General features: G+C 42.6%; 1 protein-coding gene across 7 annotated transcripts in view; it reads right to left on the reverse strand.

Annotated features, from left to right (window-relative positions):
• Rnf212b (ring finger protein 212B) overlaps positions 1–12,776 on the reverse strand; it is a 41,692-nt gene extending 28,916 nt beyond the window's left edge. For all 7 annotated transcript variants that reach the window (XR_008217082.1, XR_008217081.1, XM_052733234.1 and 4 more), the window contains exons 1-4: positions 12,622–12,776; positions 9,968–10,068; positions 6,459–6,511; positions 6,195–6,269 (exon numbers count right to left, since the gene is read on the reverse strand). Coding sequence is in view for 5 of the 7 variants with exons in the window: in XM_052733234.1 (XP_052589194.1) it covers positions 6,195–6,269; positions 6,459–6,511; positions 9,968–10,067 (228 nt within the window). In the remaining 2 variants the exon portion in view is untranslated. The remainder of the gene's footprint in view (positions 1–6,194; positions 6,270–6,458; positions 6,512–9,967; positions 10,069–12,621) is intronic.
• Positions 12,777–13,144: the final 368 nt, after the last annotated feature.

Below are 13,144 nucleotides of genomic sequence, written 5' to 3' on the forward strand. Positions count from 1 at the left end.
CAGTAGAGTACTTGTCAATAATACACCAAGCCCAGGATTTGATTCCCAGCACAATAAATAAATAAGCAAATACAATAACCATACTTCCATTTAGAAAGGTTCTTCTGGCTTCCATATGAAGAAAAGATAGAAAAAGAAAGATAATGGAGGCCAGAAGTTATAGGCATTATCTATGGCACTGATAAAAAGCAAGGAAAGACAGCATTTGGAAAAATATAACTATTTAAGAGATGCACAGATTAAGATGAACCCCAAAAGGGTACAGTAGAGGTGGTTAAGATAACCAAAGAACATTTCTAAGTAGAGAACTCAGACTTCAGATGTGGCTAAAAGATCAGTTAGAATAGAAATAAAAACTATCCACTGATTTTGATGAGAATGTTGCCCTTAGCAGACAGTTTTTAATGCAACAGTTAGAAACCAGACCACAGAAGGCTGTGAAAAGTTCAGGTGAAATAGATGTGATAGACAAATATCCAGCAATGAGGTCCAATACAGTGTTAAGGCATGACTCCATGTACTCTGTGAGAGATGACAATAATGTTCTCATTGCTAAAGCCAGCCAGCCTCCATTTTCACTCACGACTTCATCTCTCAGCAGATCATCTGACTTCATCTACCTTTGGAAACCCTTTTTTTCCTTGACACCACATATTTTTGTTTTACTTCTGACTGCAGTTTTCCTAATTTCTCTTCCTCCACCTAACTGCAAATATTGAAGGGACTCCTTTTCCATGATCTTATCTATTTGCTCTGTGTGTTTATGTTAGGGTCAGGGAAGTAGGATGGACACAGGGCCTTGAACATGGATGGGTACATGGCTCTGGAATTCTAACATTGAAGGGAGTATACATCTTACCACTGAACCACACCCCTCAATCACCCCTATAGGCTTTAAACATTATTTTCGGACAGGATATGAACTTACATCTCACTCCTTTCTTATGCCCTGAGCTCCAGAATGAGCTTAGTCTTCTTGACTTTTCCACTTGGATTTCTGAGAAGCATCTAAAATCTAATGTGCCCATATCTTCCTGGCAGATCAAGAAGAAAATCAGCCAGAAAGAAATGGTTGTAGATTTTTGAGGAAACAATCAAAACAAGGCAAAACTTTTTCTCACTTTGCACCAGCAGCATCACTTCTTCACTCTTTAAAAATTAAATTATTTTCCAGGGGTAGTGTTGCACACCTTTAGAAGGTGGACCTCTGTGAGCTGAAAGCTACCCTGGCCTACATATTGAGTTCTAGGACAGCCATAGCTAGGTAGAAAGAACCTGTCTTAATCAAAACAAAACAAAACCACACACACACACACACACACACACACACACACACACACACACACAACCCACAAAAACAAAAAACAAAAACCAACTTCTCTTCCCAACCCTCCCTCCCCCCAAAAAAGCAATCTTTCGGGCTTTCCTTAGCTCCCTAGCCTAATTCCATTCCTGGGAGTGCTTTCCCATTTATTTATTTGTTTAGTTACTATTTTTCAGTTTTATTTATTTATGCATTTTATGTATGAGTACTCTATCTGCATGTGCACCTGCATGGCAGAAGAATGAATTAGATCCCATTACAGATGGTTGTGAGCCACCCTGTAGGTGCTGAGAACTGAACTCAGGACCTCTGGAAGAGCAGCCAGTGCTCTTAACCACTGAGTCATCTCTCCAACCCTTCCTATTTATTTATTTATTTATTTACTCATTTATTATTTGTGTATAAATGTTTTGCCTGAATATATGTGTGCTATGTATATGCCTGTGAGGTCAAAAGAGTGGGTTTGAACCCCTGGAACTGGAGTTACAGATGGTTGTGAGCCACCGTGTGGGTGCTGGGAACTACACCTAGATCTTCTTCAAGAATAAGTGTTCTTAGTCACTGAGCCATCTCTCCAGCCCCTCCCCTTTTAAAAATAAGCTGTCTATTTCTAATGCCCAACTCAAAAACCATTACTTTTTCTCTACCTTCTCCTGGCAGCTGCTGGTATTTTTACCTAACCTGTACTATGTTTTTTCTTAAACATTAATAAAATTGTCCTTGAGCTTTCAGAACACAAAACAGAAATAATGACCTTCTCTCGTGTGGTGTGTGTGTGTGTATGTGTGTGTGTGTGTGTGTGTGTGTGTGTGTGTGTGTGTGTGTGTGTGGTGTGTGTATGTGTGTGTGTTGCCTGAGAATCAACCCCAGGCCTTTCTGCTTGCTGGGAAAGGCCTCTGTCATTGAGTTATAACCTCCATGCCTTTTTACCTTTCTGCTGCCACCACTGATTCTGTGCAAACAGTTTGCTTAGAATTTTCCCTCCTGATTGGTCTCCCTGCCTCTACTCTTATCCTATTTATGGCCTAGTCACTCAACAGCCACATTATCTTTAAAATTATGCAGCATAAAATGTCATTTCCTTGTGCAAAACACTCCAATGGTGTAACTTCACTTAAAAGAAAAGTAAATGTCGCCGGGCGGGGTGGTGCAAGCCTTTAATCCCAGCACTTGGGAGGCAGAACTAGGCGGATCTCTGTGAGTTCGAAGCCAGCCTGGTCTACAGAGTGAGATCCAGGACAGGCACCAAAGCTACACAGAGAAACCCTGTCTCGGGGAAAAAAAAAAACAAAAAAACAAAAAAAACACCACAACAAAAAGCAATGTAGGGTGCAAACGACAGGACAAAATTGTGGCCAGGCGGTGGTGGCGCACACCTTTAATCCCAGCACTCAGGAGGCAGAGCCAGGTGGCTCTCTGTGAGTTCGAGCCAGCCTGGGCTACCAAGCGAGTTCCAGGAAAGGTGCAAAGCTACACAGAGAAACCCTGTCTCGAAAAACCAAAAAAAAAAAAAAAAAAAAAAAAAAATTGTGCTACAGAAACCATGGAAGGCTTTACTAGAGAAGGAACAATACTGCATGCATTTGAAAGGTGCCTAGTTGTGGATAAAGGTGGGGGTCTATGGTCTAGGCACAGAAGTAAACTCACTGGTCCTTACAGACTCTTCAATTCCCTTGAAAGGTTTAGAGGAGAGTCAAGCATTCAAAACAGGCAGTTTTATCAACAACTAGCACAGAGCAGAAAAAATGTCCTTGTTGGGTCATTACAGAGAACAGAAATGGACATTTAGAGCAACAGTCCATTCGTTCATTTTTTTTTTCTTTTTTTTCCGAGACAGGGTTTCTCTGTGTAGCTTTGGTGCCTGTCCTGGATCTCACTTGGTAGCCCAGGCTGGCCTCGAACTCACAGAGATCCGCCTGCCTCTGCCTCCCGAGTGCTGGGATTAAAGGCGTGCGCCACCACCGCCCGGCCCATTCGTTCATTTAAGGACAATGTTTTGAATGTTCATTCCATATTAGAAACTCTTCAAAGAGAACAACAAACAAAACTGACCAAATGTCTGTACTCATAGAGCTATATTTCAGTGAAGGATTCAGATAATAAACAAATACACAAGACAATGGTACAGACAGGAGCTATGATGAGAAATAACACAAGAAACAGAGGGTGCTGGAGCTGCTTCTAAGATGCCGGGGTGGGGGGTTTGGGAGGTTTGGGGGAAAGGAGATGCCAGGGGAGATCCTTCTGGAGAAAGAAACTAAGCAGAAGCTTGAGTGACACAGTTATTCAACTTCACAGATGAGGAAAATACATTTCCAGACTGCTGACTTCACCAAACCAACCCTTCACTAAAGTGATGATTAACTGACCCTTTCTATTTATTTTACCTTGATTATTTGACCATGTATAATTGGTCCCATGATTAGGCAGGTTAAGATTCAGACTATACATAATTTCTTGACTGATTATTAACTACCTGCGGGTTTAAATATTAACCAAAGTTCTGCTCTTTCTCTTGTTCATGTGACCTCTTACATTTCTACTTAAGTCTCAGCTGGACTTCATCTACTCACAACATTAAATGTAGTATCTCAAATATAATGGCTTATCCAAGTGACTAAGACAGCACACAGCCAAAGCTTTAGTTCTGTTTACTCTATTTCCAGAGTTAACACTGGGGACTGGGCAAACACTGATGATAACTTCCATGTTTAGAAAAGGTATACTCAAGCTGGTTGTGGTGGGCCTTGCCTGTGATCCTAACACTTTGGAAATGGAGGAAGAATAATCATGAGTTCAAGTCATCCTTGGCTATCTAGGAAGTTCAAAGCTAGCCTGGGCTATGATGAGGCCTGTCTCAAAAAAAAAAAAAAAACCGTATTCTCTTAAGAATAAGAACTGATACTGGTAGAGAGCATTGCCTGGTATATGTGGGACTCTGGGTTCAACTCCCAACAACACACCACACAAAAGAATAAGGAAAAGAATATCAAAGCCAAGTGTGGTTTTTGGTACATGCTTGTAATCCCAGCACTCAGGAGGTAGAGGCAAGAGGATCATGCATTCAAGGCTAGTAGCCTACAAAGTGAGGTTCTTTCTTTAAAAAAAAAAGGTGTGGGGGGTTATGCTGGGGCTGGAGCTCAGTCGGTAGAGGGTATAAGACCCTGGGTTCTACCCCCAGCACATGAACATCTAGAGTGATAACATGTTACTGTATTCTCGGCATTCAGGTAGGGAAGGAGGGGCAGAAATATAAGGTCATCCTCATACATACGTAGTGAGTTCTGGAACACAAAGAGACCTTGCCTTCAGGCTAGAGAGATGACTCAGTAGGAAAAGGCACTGACCATTAAACCTGACGACAGGAATTTGATCCCCAGCACCCAAGTAGTAGAAAGAGTGGAGAAACGACACCTGCAAGTTGTCCCACATTCTTGTTGTGGTATGAAATGACCCCCTCCACTAATACACACACACACACACACAGAGACAGAGAGACAGAGAGACAGAGGCTACTCATTGAGGACAACAGTCAAATAAAAGAAGACAATAGTGGCAGAGCACTTGCCAAGCGTGCAGAGGGCCTGGGGTCTAATAACCAGCACAATAACAATAAAGAAGTGATAAAATCTTTTTAATTACATATTTATTGTGTGTGCACAAGCACGCACGCATGCATGCATGCATGCATGCACACAAAGGTAAGGGAACAACTTTTGTGAGGCAGTATAATCCTTCCATCATGTGTGTTCCAGAGATTGAACTCAGGCTGTCTTCTTGGCCATCTCTACAGCCTGATAAAGTCTAAAGAAGCATGCCAAGAGAAGTATCCCATAATGCTAAAAAAAATCATCTCAGCAAAGAACTAGAGAGTGGAATCTTAAAAAAGCCAAGTCTTCATAACTTGTGAACTCTCTCAAATAATTACACTGCCTTTTTTCTAACTTCTGCTATATTCAACTATTCCTGATCATGTCAATCAATCATTTACCAACATATAAAGCATCAGGAAAAGACAAATATTTCCTAACATTCAAGCAATTAGTTGTTAACTCCAAATAAAGTTAAATATTATTGCAAAGGTTACTGAAAAATGAAAAGGAAAAGACATCTATAAGCAAAGGTCATAAGTGAAATTATCAAGTCAGTCTTTGCAGGCCTACATATGCAATTTTTAAGAAAATGTAACGGGGTTGGGAATTTAGTTCAGTGATAGAGTGCTTACCTAGCAAGCGCAAGGCCCTGGGTTCAGTCCCCAGCTCCAGAAAAAAAAATAAATAAAAATAAAAAAAATAAAGTCATGTACCACCATGCCCACCCACCTCCTTAAAAAAAAAAAAAAAAAAAAAAAAGAAAGAAAAGAAAATGTATCTGCAGAGAAAGATGATAAGAACCTTAGGGCACTTTTTAGTCCCAGGAACTGGTTATTAGAAGTAGGAACTACAAAGCCAGTTTCAACTCGATTGTGGTTTTTGACAGCATACCATAGATTCTTGGTTAGTAAAAAGTTAACTGGTAGAGATTTGTATCAGGGAAGAAAATAAAGACAGCAATTTCTTTCCACTGTGTACAAAGACATTTTAAAGAGTAACGCCTTGCCAGGTGGTGGTGGTGGTGGTGGTGGTGGTGGTGGTGGTGGTGGTGGTGGTGGTGGTGGTGGTGGTGGTGGTGGCACACACCTTTAATCCCAACAGAGGCAGATAGATCTCTAAGTTCAAGGCCAGCCTGGTCTACAAAATGAGTTCCAGGACAGCCAGGACTACATAGAGAAAACAACAGGAATTCTCCGTACCCAGTTGCACTCACTACATGGCCTAGGTGGCCTTGAGCTTACAGCAGGAAGAACTTTTCTTCATTTTGGTTCTCATACCTGAGAGATGTGACTAAAACACTGCAAAGCTGTCTCTACAGGACTTTTGAAGAACTTCTTCTCTTGAGGCTTTAACTATGAAGAGAGTAAGACACACAGTGAGAATATTCACAACAAAAATGAAAGAAGATACTGACAACAGAATAAAATAACTCTATTTTTTTACAACTGCTATCTTCAAATTTGTTTCTCATCTGTGTATATACTTCCTACTTACTGTCCAGGGACTGGATGAGGCAGTTTGTGACGAGGGTAAAAACTTACATTATCAGAAAGAGCCAGGTGCTTGCAATGACTTCCACACACAGCACACTTTTCTGAGAGAAAAGGGGAAAAATATTTGTTCTCAAAGGCAGGAGGTAAGATTTTTCCTAAAGTATGTGATAACTGTCAAGTAAGCTAGCAAGAAAAGAAATAGGTTCTTAACTAAATTTTGATTATCATTAAGAGATTAACTTAACCTCTGTTCTCTAAATCAGTATTTCAACAAACAAATATGCTGAAGTATGAGTCTTTGCACTGTGCTTATCTCTCTCTCTTCTTTCCTTTCTTTTTTTTTTTTTTTTAAAGATTTATTATATGTAGTGTTCTGCCTGCATATATCCTTGCCTGCCAGAAGAGGGTACCAGATCTCATTATAAATGGTTGTGAGCTACCATGTGGTTGCTGGGAATTGAACTCAGGACCTCTGGAAGAGCAGCCAATGCTTTTAACCTCTGAGTCACCTCTCCAGCCCCCTTTCTTTGTTTTTGAGACAAGGTCTTGTAAATGTAGCCCAGGCTGGCCTGGAACTTATAGCAACCCTCCTGTCTCAGCTTCTGAATATTGGGACTAGTGGCATTTACTGGTAGGATCTATGTGCCAACAGAAGTACTGGAACACATTTGCAAGTGTTCTGGGATGAATACAAGAGTACCAATGATTTTCACTCTAGGTGACTTTCTAAAAAAGATTTACTTATGAATGTTTTGCCTTCATGTATGCCTGTGTACTGTGTGCATGTATGGTGCCTGAGGAAACCAGCAGAGGTGTCAGATCCTCTGGAACTGGAGTTACAGACAGTTGTGAGTCTCCATGTGGGTGCTGGGAATTGGACCTGGGTCCTCTAGAAGAGCAGCCAGTGCTCTTAACCACTGGGCCACCTTTCCAGCGCATGGCTTGTTAAGCCTCTCTGCCTGACAGTAGGCACACCTTGGGCACTGTAAGAGGCTGGCTCCTGAGTTACCCCACCCAGCTGTCACCTTGCTAATATTCCTAGATCTTGCTTTGATGGTCTTCTACTTTTCAATTAATGAATCTGAAAGAAGCAAAGTGTAAAATTTCTAAGCTTTCTTTATAAAAAGCAGTATTAGTAGTGGTGCCGATGATTAAACACCATAGGGCTGGGGATGAGGCTCAGTGACAGAGTACTTGTTTACCATGCATAAGACCCTGGGTTCACCCATTAAAAAAAAAAAAGATACGGGCGGTGGTGGCGCACGCCTTTAATCCCAGCACTCGGGAGGCAGAGCCAGGCGGATCTCTGTGAGTTCGAGGCCAGCCTGGGCTACCAAGTGAGTTCCAGGAAAAGGCGCAAAGCTACACAGAGAAACCCTGCCTCGAAAAACCAAAAAAAAAAAAAAAGATAAATGCCATGTCAGGAAAAAGCATTACATGGCTTTATGCTTCAGAGACAATCACTCCAAAGTGAGCTGCTGTCACCATAGTGAAAAGTCTCATTGCATCAGCAGATAACTCAAAAGGGTCATGAGAGTCACACGGGCAACAGTTCTCCAGATACTATTTAATCTGACTAGTCTTTCCTTGGGGAATAAAGTTTCTTTCCCAGTCTGTCCTCCATGTCGTTCTCAGTATAAGTTAGCAAGTGAAAAACATTCTACTTAAAAGAAAAACAAACTTCTACAGCTCTCTAGAACCAGCAGGGTAAGTTCAGGATCTTTATCCTGGTGGACAGAAATTTCTATCATTTTCTACTGCCTACCTCTTTAGCTTCATCTTTCACCATTTTTGCCTTTCTCTGTATAATCTCAACTCTGTGGAAGCATCTGCACTGCAGTTTAATGACATCATTACACATGTTACTGTTGCAATTTTTTTTATAAGATGTGTTTTTATTTTACATACATGAGTGTTTGCCTGCATGTATCTATGTGTGCCACATGAGGTGTGTAGAGGCCACAAGAGGGCATCAGATCCCCTAGAATTAGACTTACAGATGGTTGTGTGGCACCATGTGGGTACTGAAAACCAAACCCAGGTCCTCTGCAAGAGCAGCAAGTGCTCTTAACCACTGAGCCATCTATCCAGACCCCACTGTTTTAAATTTGAATGATCTTTGTGAAACTCAGCAAACTCCAGTTTGTTGTCCAAAACCTACTGCAGCAGCATGTCTTCTGTTTTCCTTGATCAAAGCACCCTGTCCTAAGTAGGGTAAATTCTCTCTTCTGGGATTTAGATAATTTACAGAGTTTTTGTCTCCATAATTAGTCTTAGATAGGATCTGTATGTTGCCCAGACTGGCCTTTCGCTCCTGTGTTCAAGTAACCAACCCTCTTGACTGAGCCTCCCCAGTAGCTATAGTGATATACTACCATGTGAGCTCACCCAGACCTCCTAAGTGTTTTCACATTAATAAAACAAATAGTTAGGATTGGTGGTGTAGCTCAGTGATTTTTACAGGTTATTTGTCTAGCATTCCAGAGGCCCTGGGTTAATTTCCCAACACTCCAAAACAAGTTTCTTTTCTTTAACACAGGGTCTTCCTTTGTAGCTCTGGCTGGTCTGGAACTCCTCACTAAATCAGGCTGGCCTCAAACTCAAAGATCTGCCTGAGTTTGCCTCCCAAGTGCTGGGATTAAAAGGCATGTGCCACCATGCTCCACATGGTCTTCAAGTTTCCTTTCTAAAACTTGCATTGCAAGAAGTTGGCAATCATTTATTCTCTGAGATAATTTCCTCATTTGTAAAACAGTGCTACTAGTAATTACTACCAAGGACTGTGGTGAACATTACATAAAACTGGTACTGGTGGCTGGGTATGATGATATATATCTGAAATCCCAGAACTTGGGAGGCTGAGGCAGGAAGATTGTGAATTCAAGGACAGTCAAGGCTATATAGTAAGATTTTTGCCTCAAAAACAACAGGAAGGGGCTGGAGAGATGGCTCAGAGTTAAGAGCACTGACTGCTATTCCAGAGCAGCAACCACATGGTGGCTCACAACCATCTGTAATGAGATCTGGTGCCCTCTTCTGGCCTGCAGTCATACGTACAGACAGAACACTGTATACATAATAAATCAATAAATCTTTTTTAAAAAAAAAAAACAGGAAAAACAAAAACTATTTTAAAAATTTGTTTATTGAAAATAGACATTGTAATTTAATTTTTTAAATTGTATAGGGCCTGGAATGTAGCTCCCTAGTAGAGCATTTGCCTAGCATGTGCAAAGCCCTAGGTTCTATACTCAGCACTGCCAAATAAAGAAATGAATAGGAAATTGCTTATTAAACTCTAAGATATTAACATAATTCTTCATTCATTATGGCTTTTCCTTACACAACTCAAAACATTGAAGAGTAACACATCTGCTAAATTGCTTAGCTTCACTCTTTTACCAATGGATTTTTTTAATTTCCAAAATGGGCAGCTGCCTATAGTATCCACATTATCACTGATGCCTACCAAGTGATTTTTATTCTACATCACACAGAGAAATGGCTACCTATTATATCTAAGTTAAAAAATCTTGGGATAAATTGAAGCCACTCACCCAGAGTCATACACTTTTTACAGAAAATATGGCCACAACTGGTGACAAAGAAATGGGCCCCATCCTTTCGGAAACACTGGTTGCAATGAAACCAATCCATTCTGGAGCAGAGAAAGAATACGAAGAATGTAGAGCATAATATAATTATAGCTGTTCCAAAATTGATATAACACTGTTTGCTTAACTTTTGATAGTTTAATGGATGTGGGAACAAGTTTGTGGGCATTCTATTTGTCTGTGGGGTATACATATAACACAAGGAAAAAAGTCAGCAAACTACATTCACTAGACGTCACCAAACATTCACGTGCATGCATGTGTGTTTATGTGTGTAAAAATAGAAAGACATAGGAAGACAGAAACCAGGCTTTTCTTTTCGTGGAGTGGTAAGGTTGTATTTGTATTTATGGGTCTGCCTTTATTCTCATTTTTGTTTTCTACATTTTCTAGCTTAACTCATATTCCAATTTGTAACTAGAAAAACAATCTTTAAAAATGAAAACATGCCACCATATTTGTGTGGGGCTGTGAATCAAACCTGGAGCCTCGTAAACATTAAACAAGTACTTTACCACTGAGCCCCAGGCCCAGACCACATCAGTATTAGGTTTCCTGTAATAGGGCAGAGAAAGGAGCCAGCAGAGAGTAGTGGATCAGAAGAACACACGTTAGTTACCCTTTATACAAGGGAAACAATCAGTTGAGTGATAATAGTCTCAGTTTATACACACCTTCTACTCCCCAGAAACCCAGCCACAGGTCTGGAAGGTGTAAAGTCATATTTTGACCAGATTCATCTTTTTTTTTTTCTTTTTCAGAAGACATACATTGAATATAACTCTAACTAGCCAACTTGTCCAAAGTTCCATCTTTACTGGCAATCCTGGGATTAGAACCCAAGTCTCCTGATTCTGTGGAAAACTCATGTTCCTACATTATAGAAACCTTGGGTTCACATGGTAATCATACCATAATTTGTATGGTATGATTCTGGTTTTTTTTTTTTTTCCTGACAACAGCAATTTTTGTTTTGTTTTTCAAAACAGGGTTTCTCTGTGTAGTTCTGGCTGTCCTAGAACACTATAGACCAGGCTGGCCTCAAACTCAGATCTGCCTGTCTCTGTCTCCTGAGCACTAGGATTAAAGGCCCAGCAGCGACAGCTATTTTTATATAACTTAAGTATATAAGCAAATGAATGACTATGTGGGATTTCAAAAAAGAATATTTGGTGGGTGGAGCAAACATGTGCCACAGGCATGTGTGGAGGTTCTAGGACAGCTTTTGGGAGTTGGTTCTCTCCTTCTACCAAGTTGATTCTGGGGATCGTGAGTTCCACAGAAGTGGCAACCACCTTTACCCCCTGAGCATCGTGTTAGCCCACTTTGTGGGCTGTATTTGTTTTTCAAGATAGTGTTTCTCTTGTGTAGCCCTGGCTGTTCTGGAACTCACTTTACAGACTAGGCTGTAGGATTTTTTTAAATGAAGAAACTGACATTTGAAAAATAAAGCAGTGAACTATAAACAACACAACAAAATATGTTGACTATGAATATGCTATTTAATAAGATTCATTAATTTAATCCTTTTTTTTTCCAGAGCTGAGGACCGAACCCAGGGCCTTGCGCTTGCTAGGCAAGCGCTCTACCACTGAGCTAAATCCCCAACCCCATTTAATTTAATCCTTTTTTTTTTTTTGGTTTTTCGAGACAAGGTTTCTCTGTGTAGCTTTGCGCCTTTCCTGGATCTCGCTCTGTAGACCAGGCTGGCCTCGAACTCACGAAGATCCGCCTGCCTCTGCCTCCCAAGTGCTGGGATTAAAGGCGTGCGCCACCACCGCCCGGCTAATTTAATCCTTTAAATTGGAAAAATAAAACAAGTTACTATTTCCCTACCACAACCCTTTTCTCTCAACAGTTCTTCATTTTTAGAGTTCCAGGTTACGTAGAAGCTTACTAAGTGAATGGGGGATACTACGCACCTTAAAAATTCTGTCAGTTACCCAGCGAGGTGACACACACCTTTAGTCCCAGAACTCAGGGGGCAGAAGCAAGCGGACCTCTGTGGGTTCACGGCCAGCTACATAGTGAGACCCTGTCTCAGTTAAAAAAAAAACCAAAATCCGCCACTTAAGATTTATGATAGAAAAAATTTAAAAACTACTGAGGGCAGGCGGGCAATGGTGCTTCGTGTTAATCCTGGTCACGTGAGTGTGATGCCTGGGACCCACAGGCTGAACAGACTCCCACAGGCTGCCTTCTGTCCTCCCCTCGTTATTCACATGGGCACGGCCCCCACGCCACCTCACCAATAAATGTAAAACTTTCTTTAATTGACTAAATAGTAGGGTGAGATGGCACATGCCTGAACCCCAGGATTCAAGGGGCAGAGGCAGGCAGGGTCGCTGTGAATTCGGGGCCAGCCTGGTCTATACAGCGAGGTCCTGGACAGCCGGGGCTAGGTAGTGAGAACCTGTCTTAGACAAAAAAAATTAATGAATAACAACAATAATAAACCCGACTAAACCGTTCGCACAGCACCAGGGCTCGGGTTCCAGTCGCGCCTTCACCAGAGTCCTGGGCGGCCCCGACTGGCTGGGGCAGAGGCCCGAGGGAGGCCGCGGCCTCCAGCTCGCCTGTCTCGCTCGCGTCCCTACCAGCTCGGGATCCCGCGCTTCAGAGCTCAGACCATCCGGTTCTCTCACGAGGTCCTGGAAACGGCGGGAAAGCAAACAGCCGCCTTCCGGCACGGCCTCCAGGCGCGAAGCCGCCAGCCAAGCTGGCGCACGCCAGACCGAACCAGCGCGCTGCGTGGGCGGGGCCAGCCGCGAGGGCGGGGCCAGCCGCGAGGGTGGGGGCCAGCCGTGAGGGCGGGGCCAGCCGTGAGGGCGGGGCCAGCCGTGAGGGCGGGGCCAGCCGCGAGGGTGGGGGCCAGCCGTGAGGGCGGGGCCAGCCGTGAGGGCGGGGCCAGCCGCGAGGGCGGGGCCAGCCTGAGGGCGGGGCCGCTGATCCTCCTGCGCAGCCGCAGAAGCACCCAGGCCGGCTCCCTAGCAAGGGGCTTCCTACTGTGGCCTGAAGTAGTCCTGTGGACTGGACGCTCGCGGAGGTGAAAATGAGCCCTTGAATGTCCCAACAAACGACCCCAAAACAAGAGAAAATGCGGTCGCAAAGCCATGGAAG

This window comes from Peromyscus californicus, unplaced genomic scaffold, assembly GCF_007827085.1.
Source record: "Peromyscus californicus insignis strain IS unplaced genomic scaffold, ASM782708v3 Scaffold_12__1_contigs__length_115047231, whole genome shotgun sequence".
In the NCBI taxonomy this organism is placed as follows: Eukaryota; Metazoa; Chordata; class Mammalia; order Rodentia; family Cricetidae; genus Peromyscus; species Peromyscus californicus.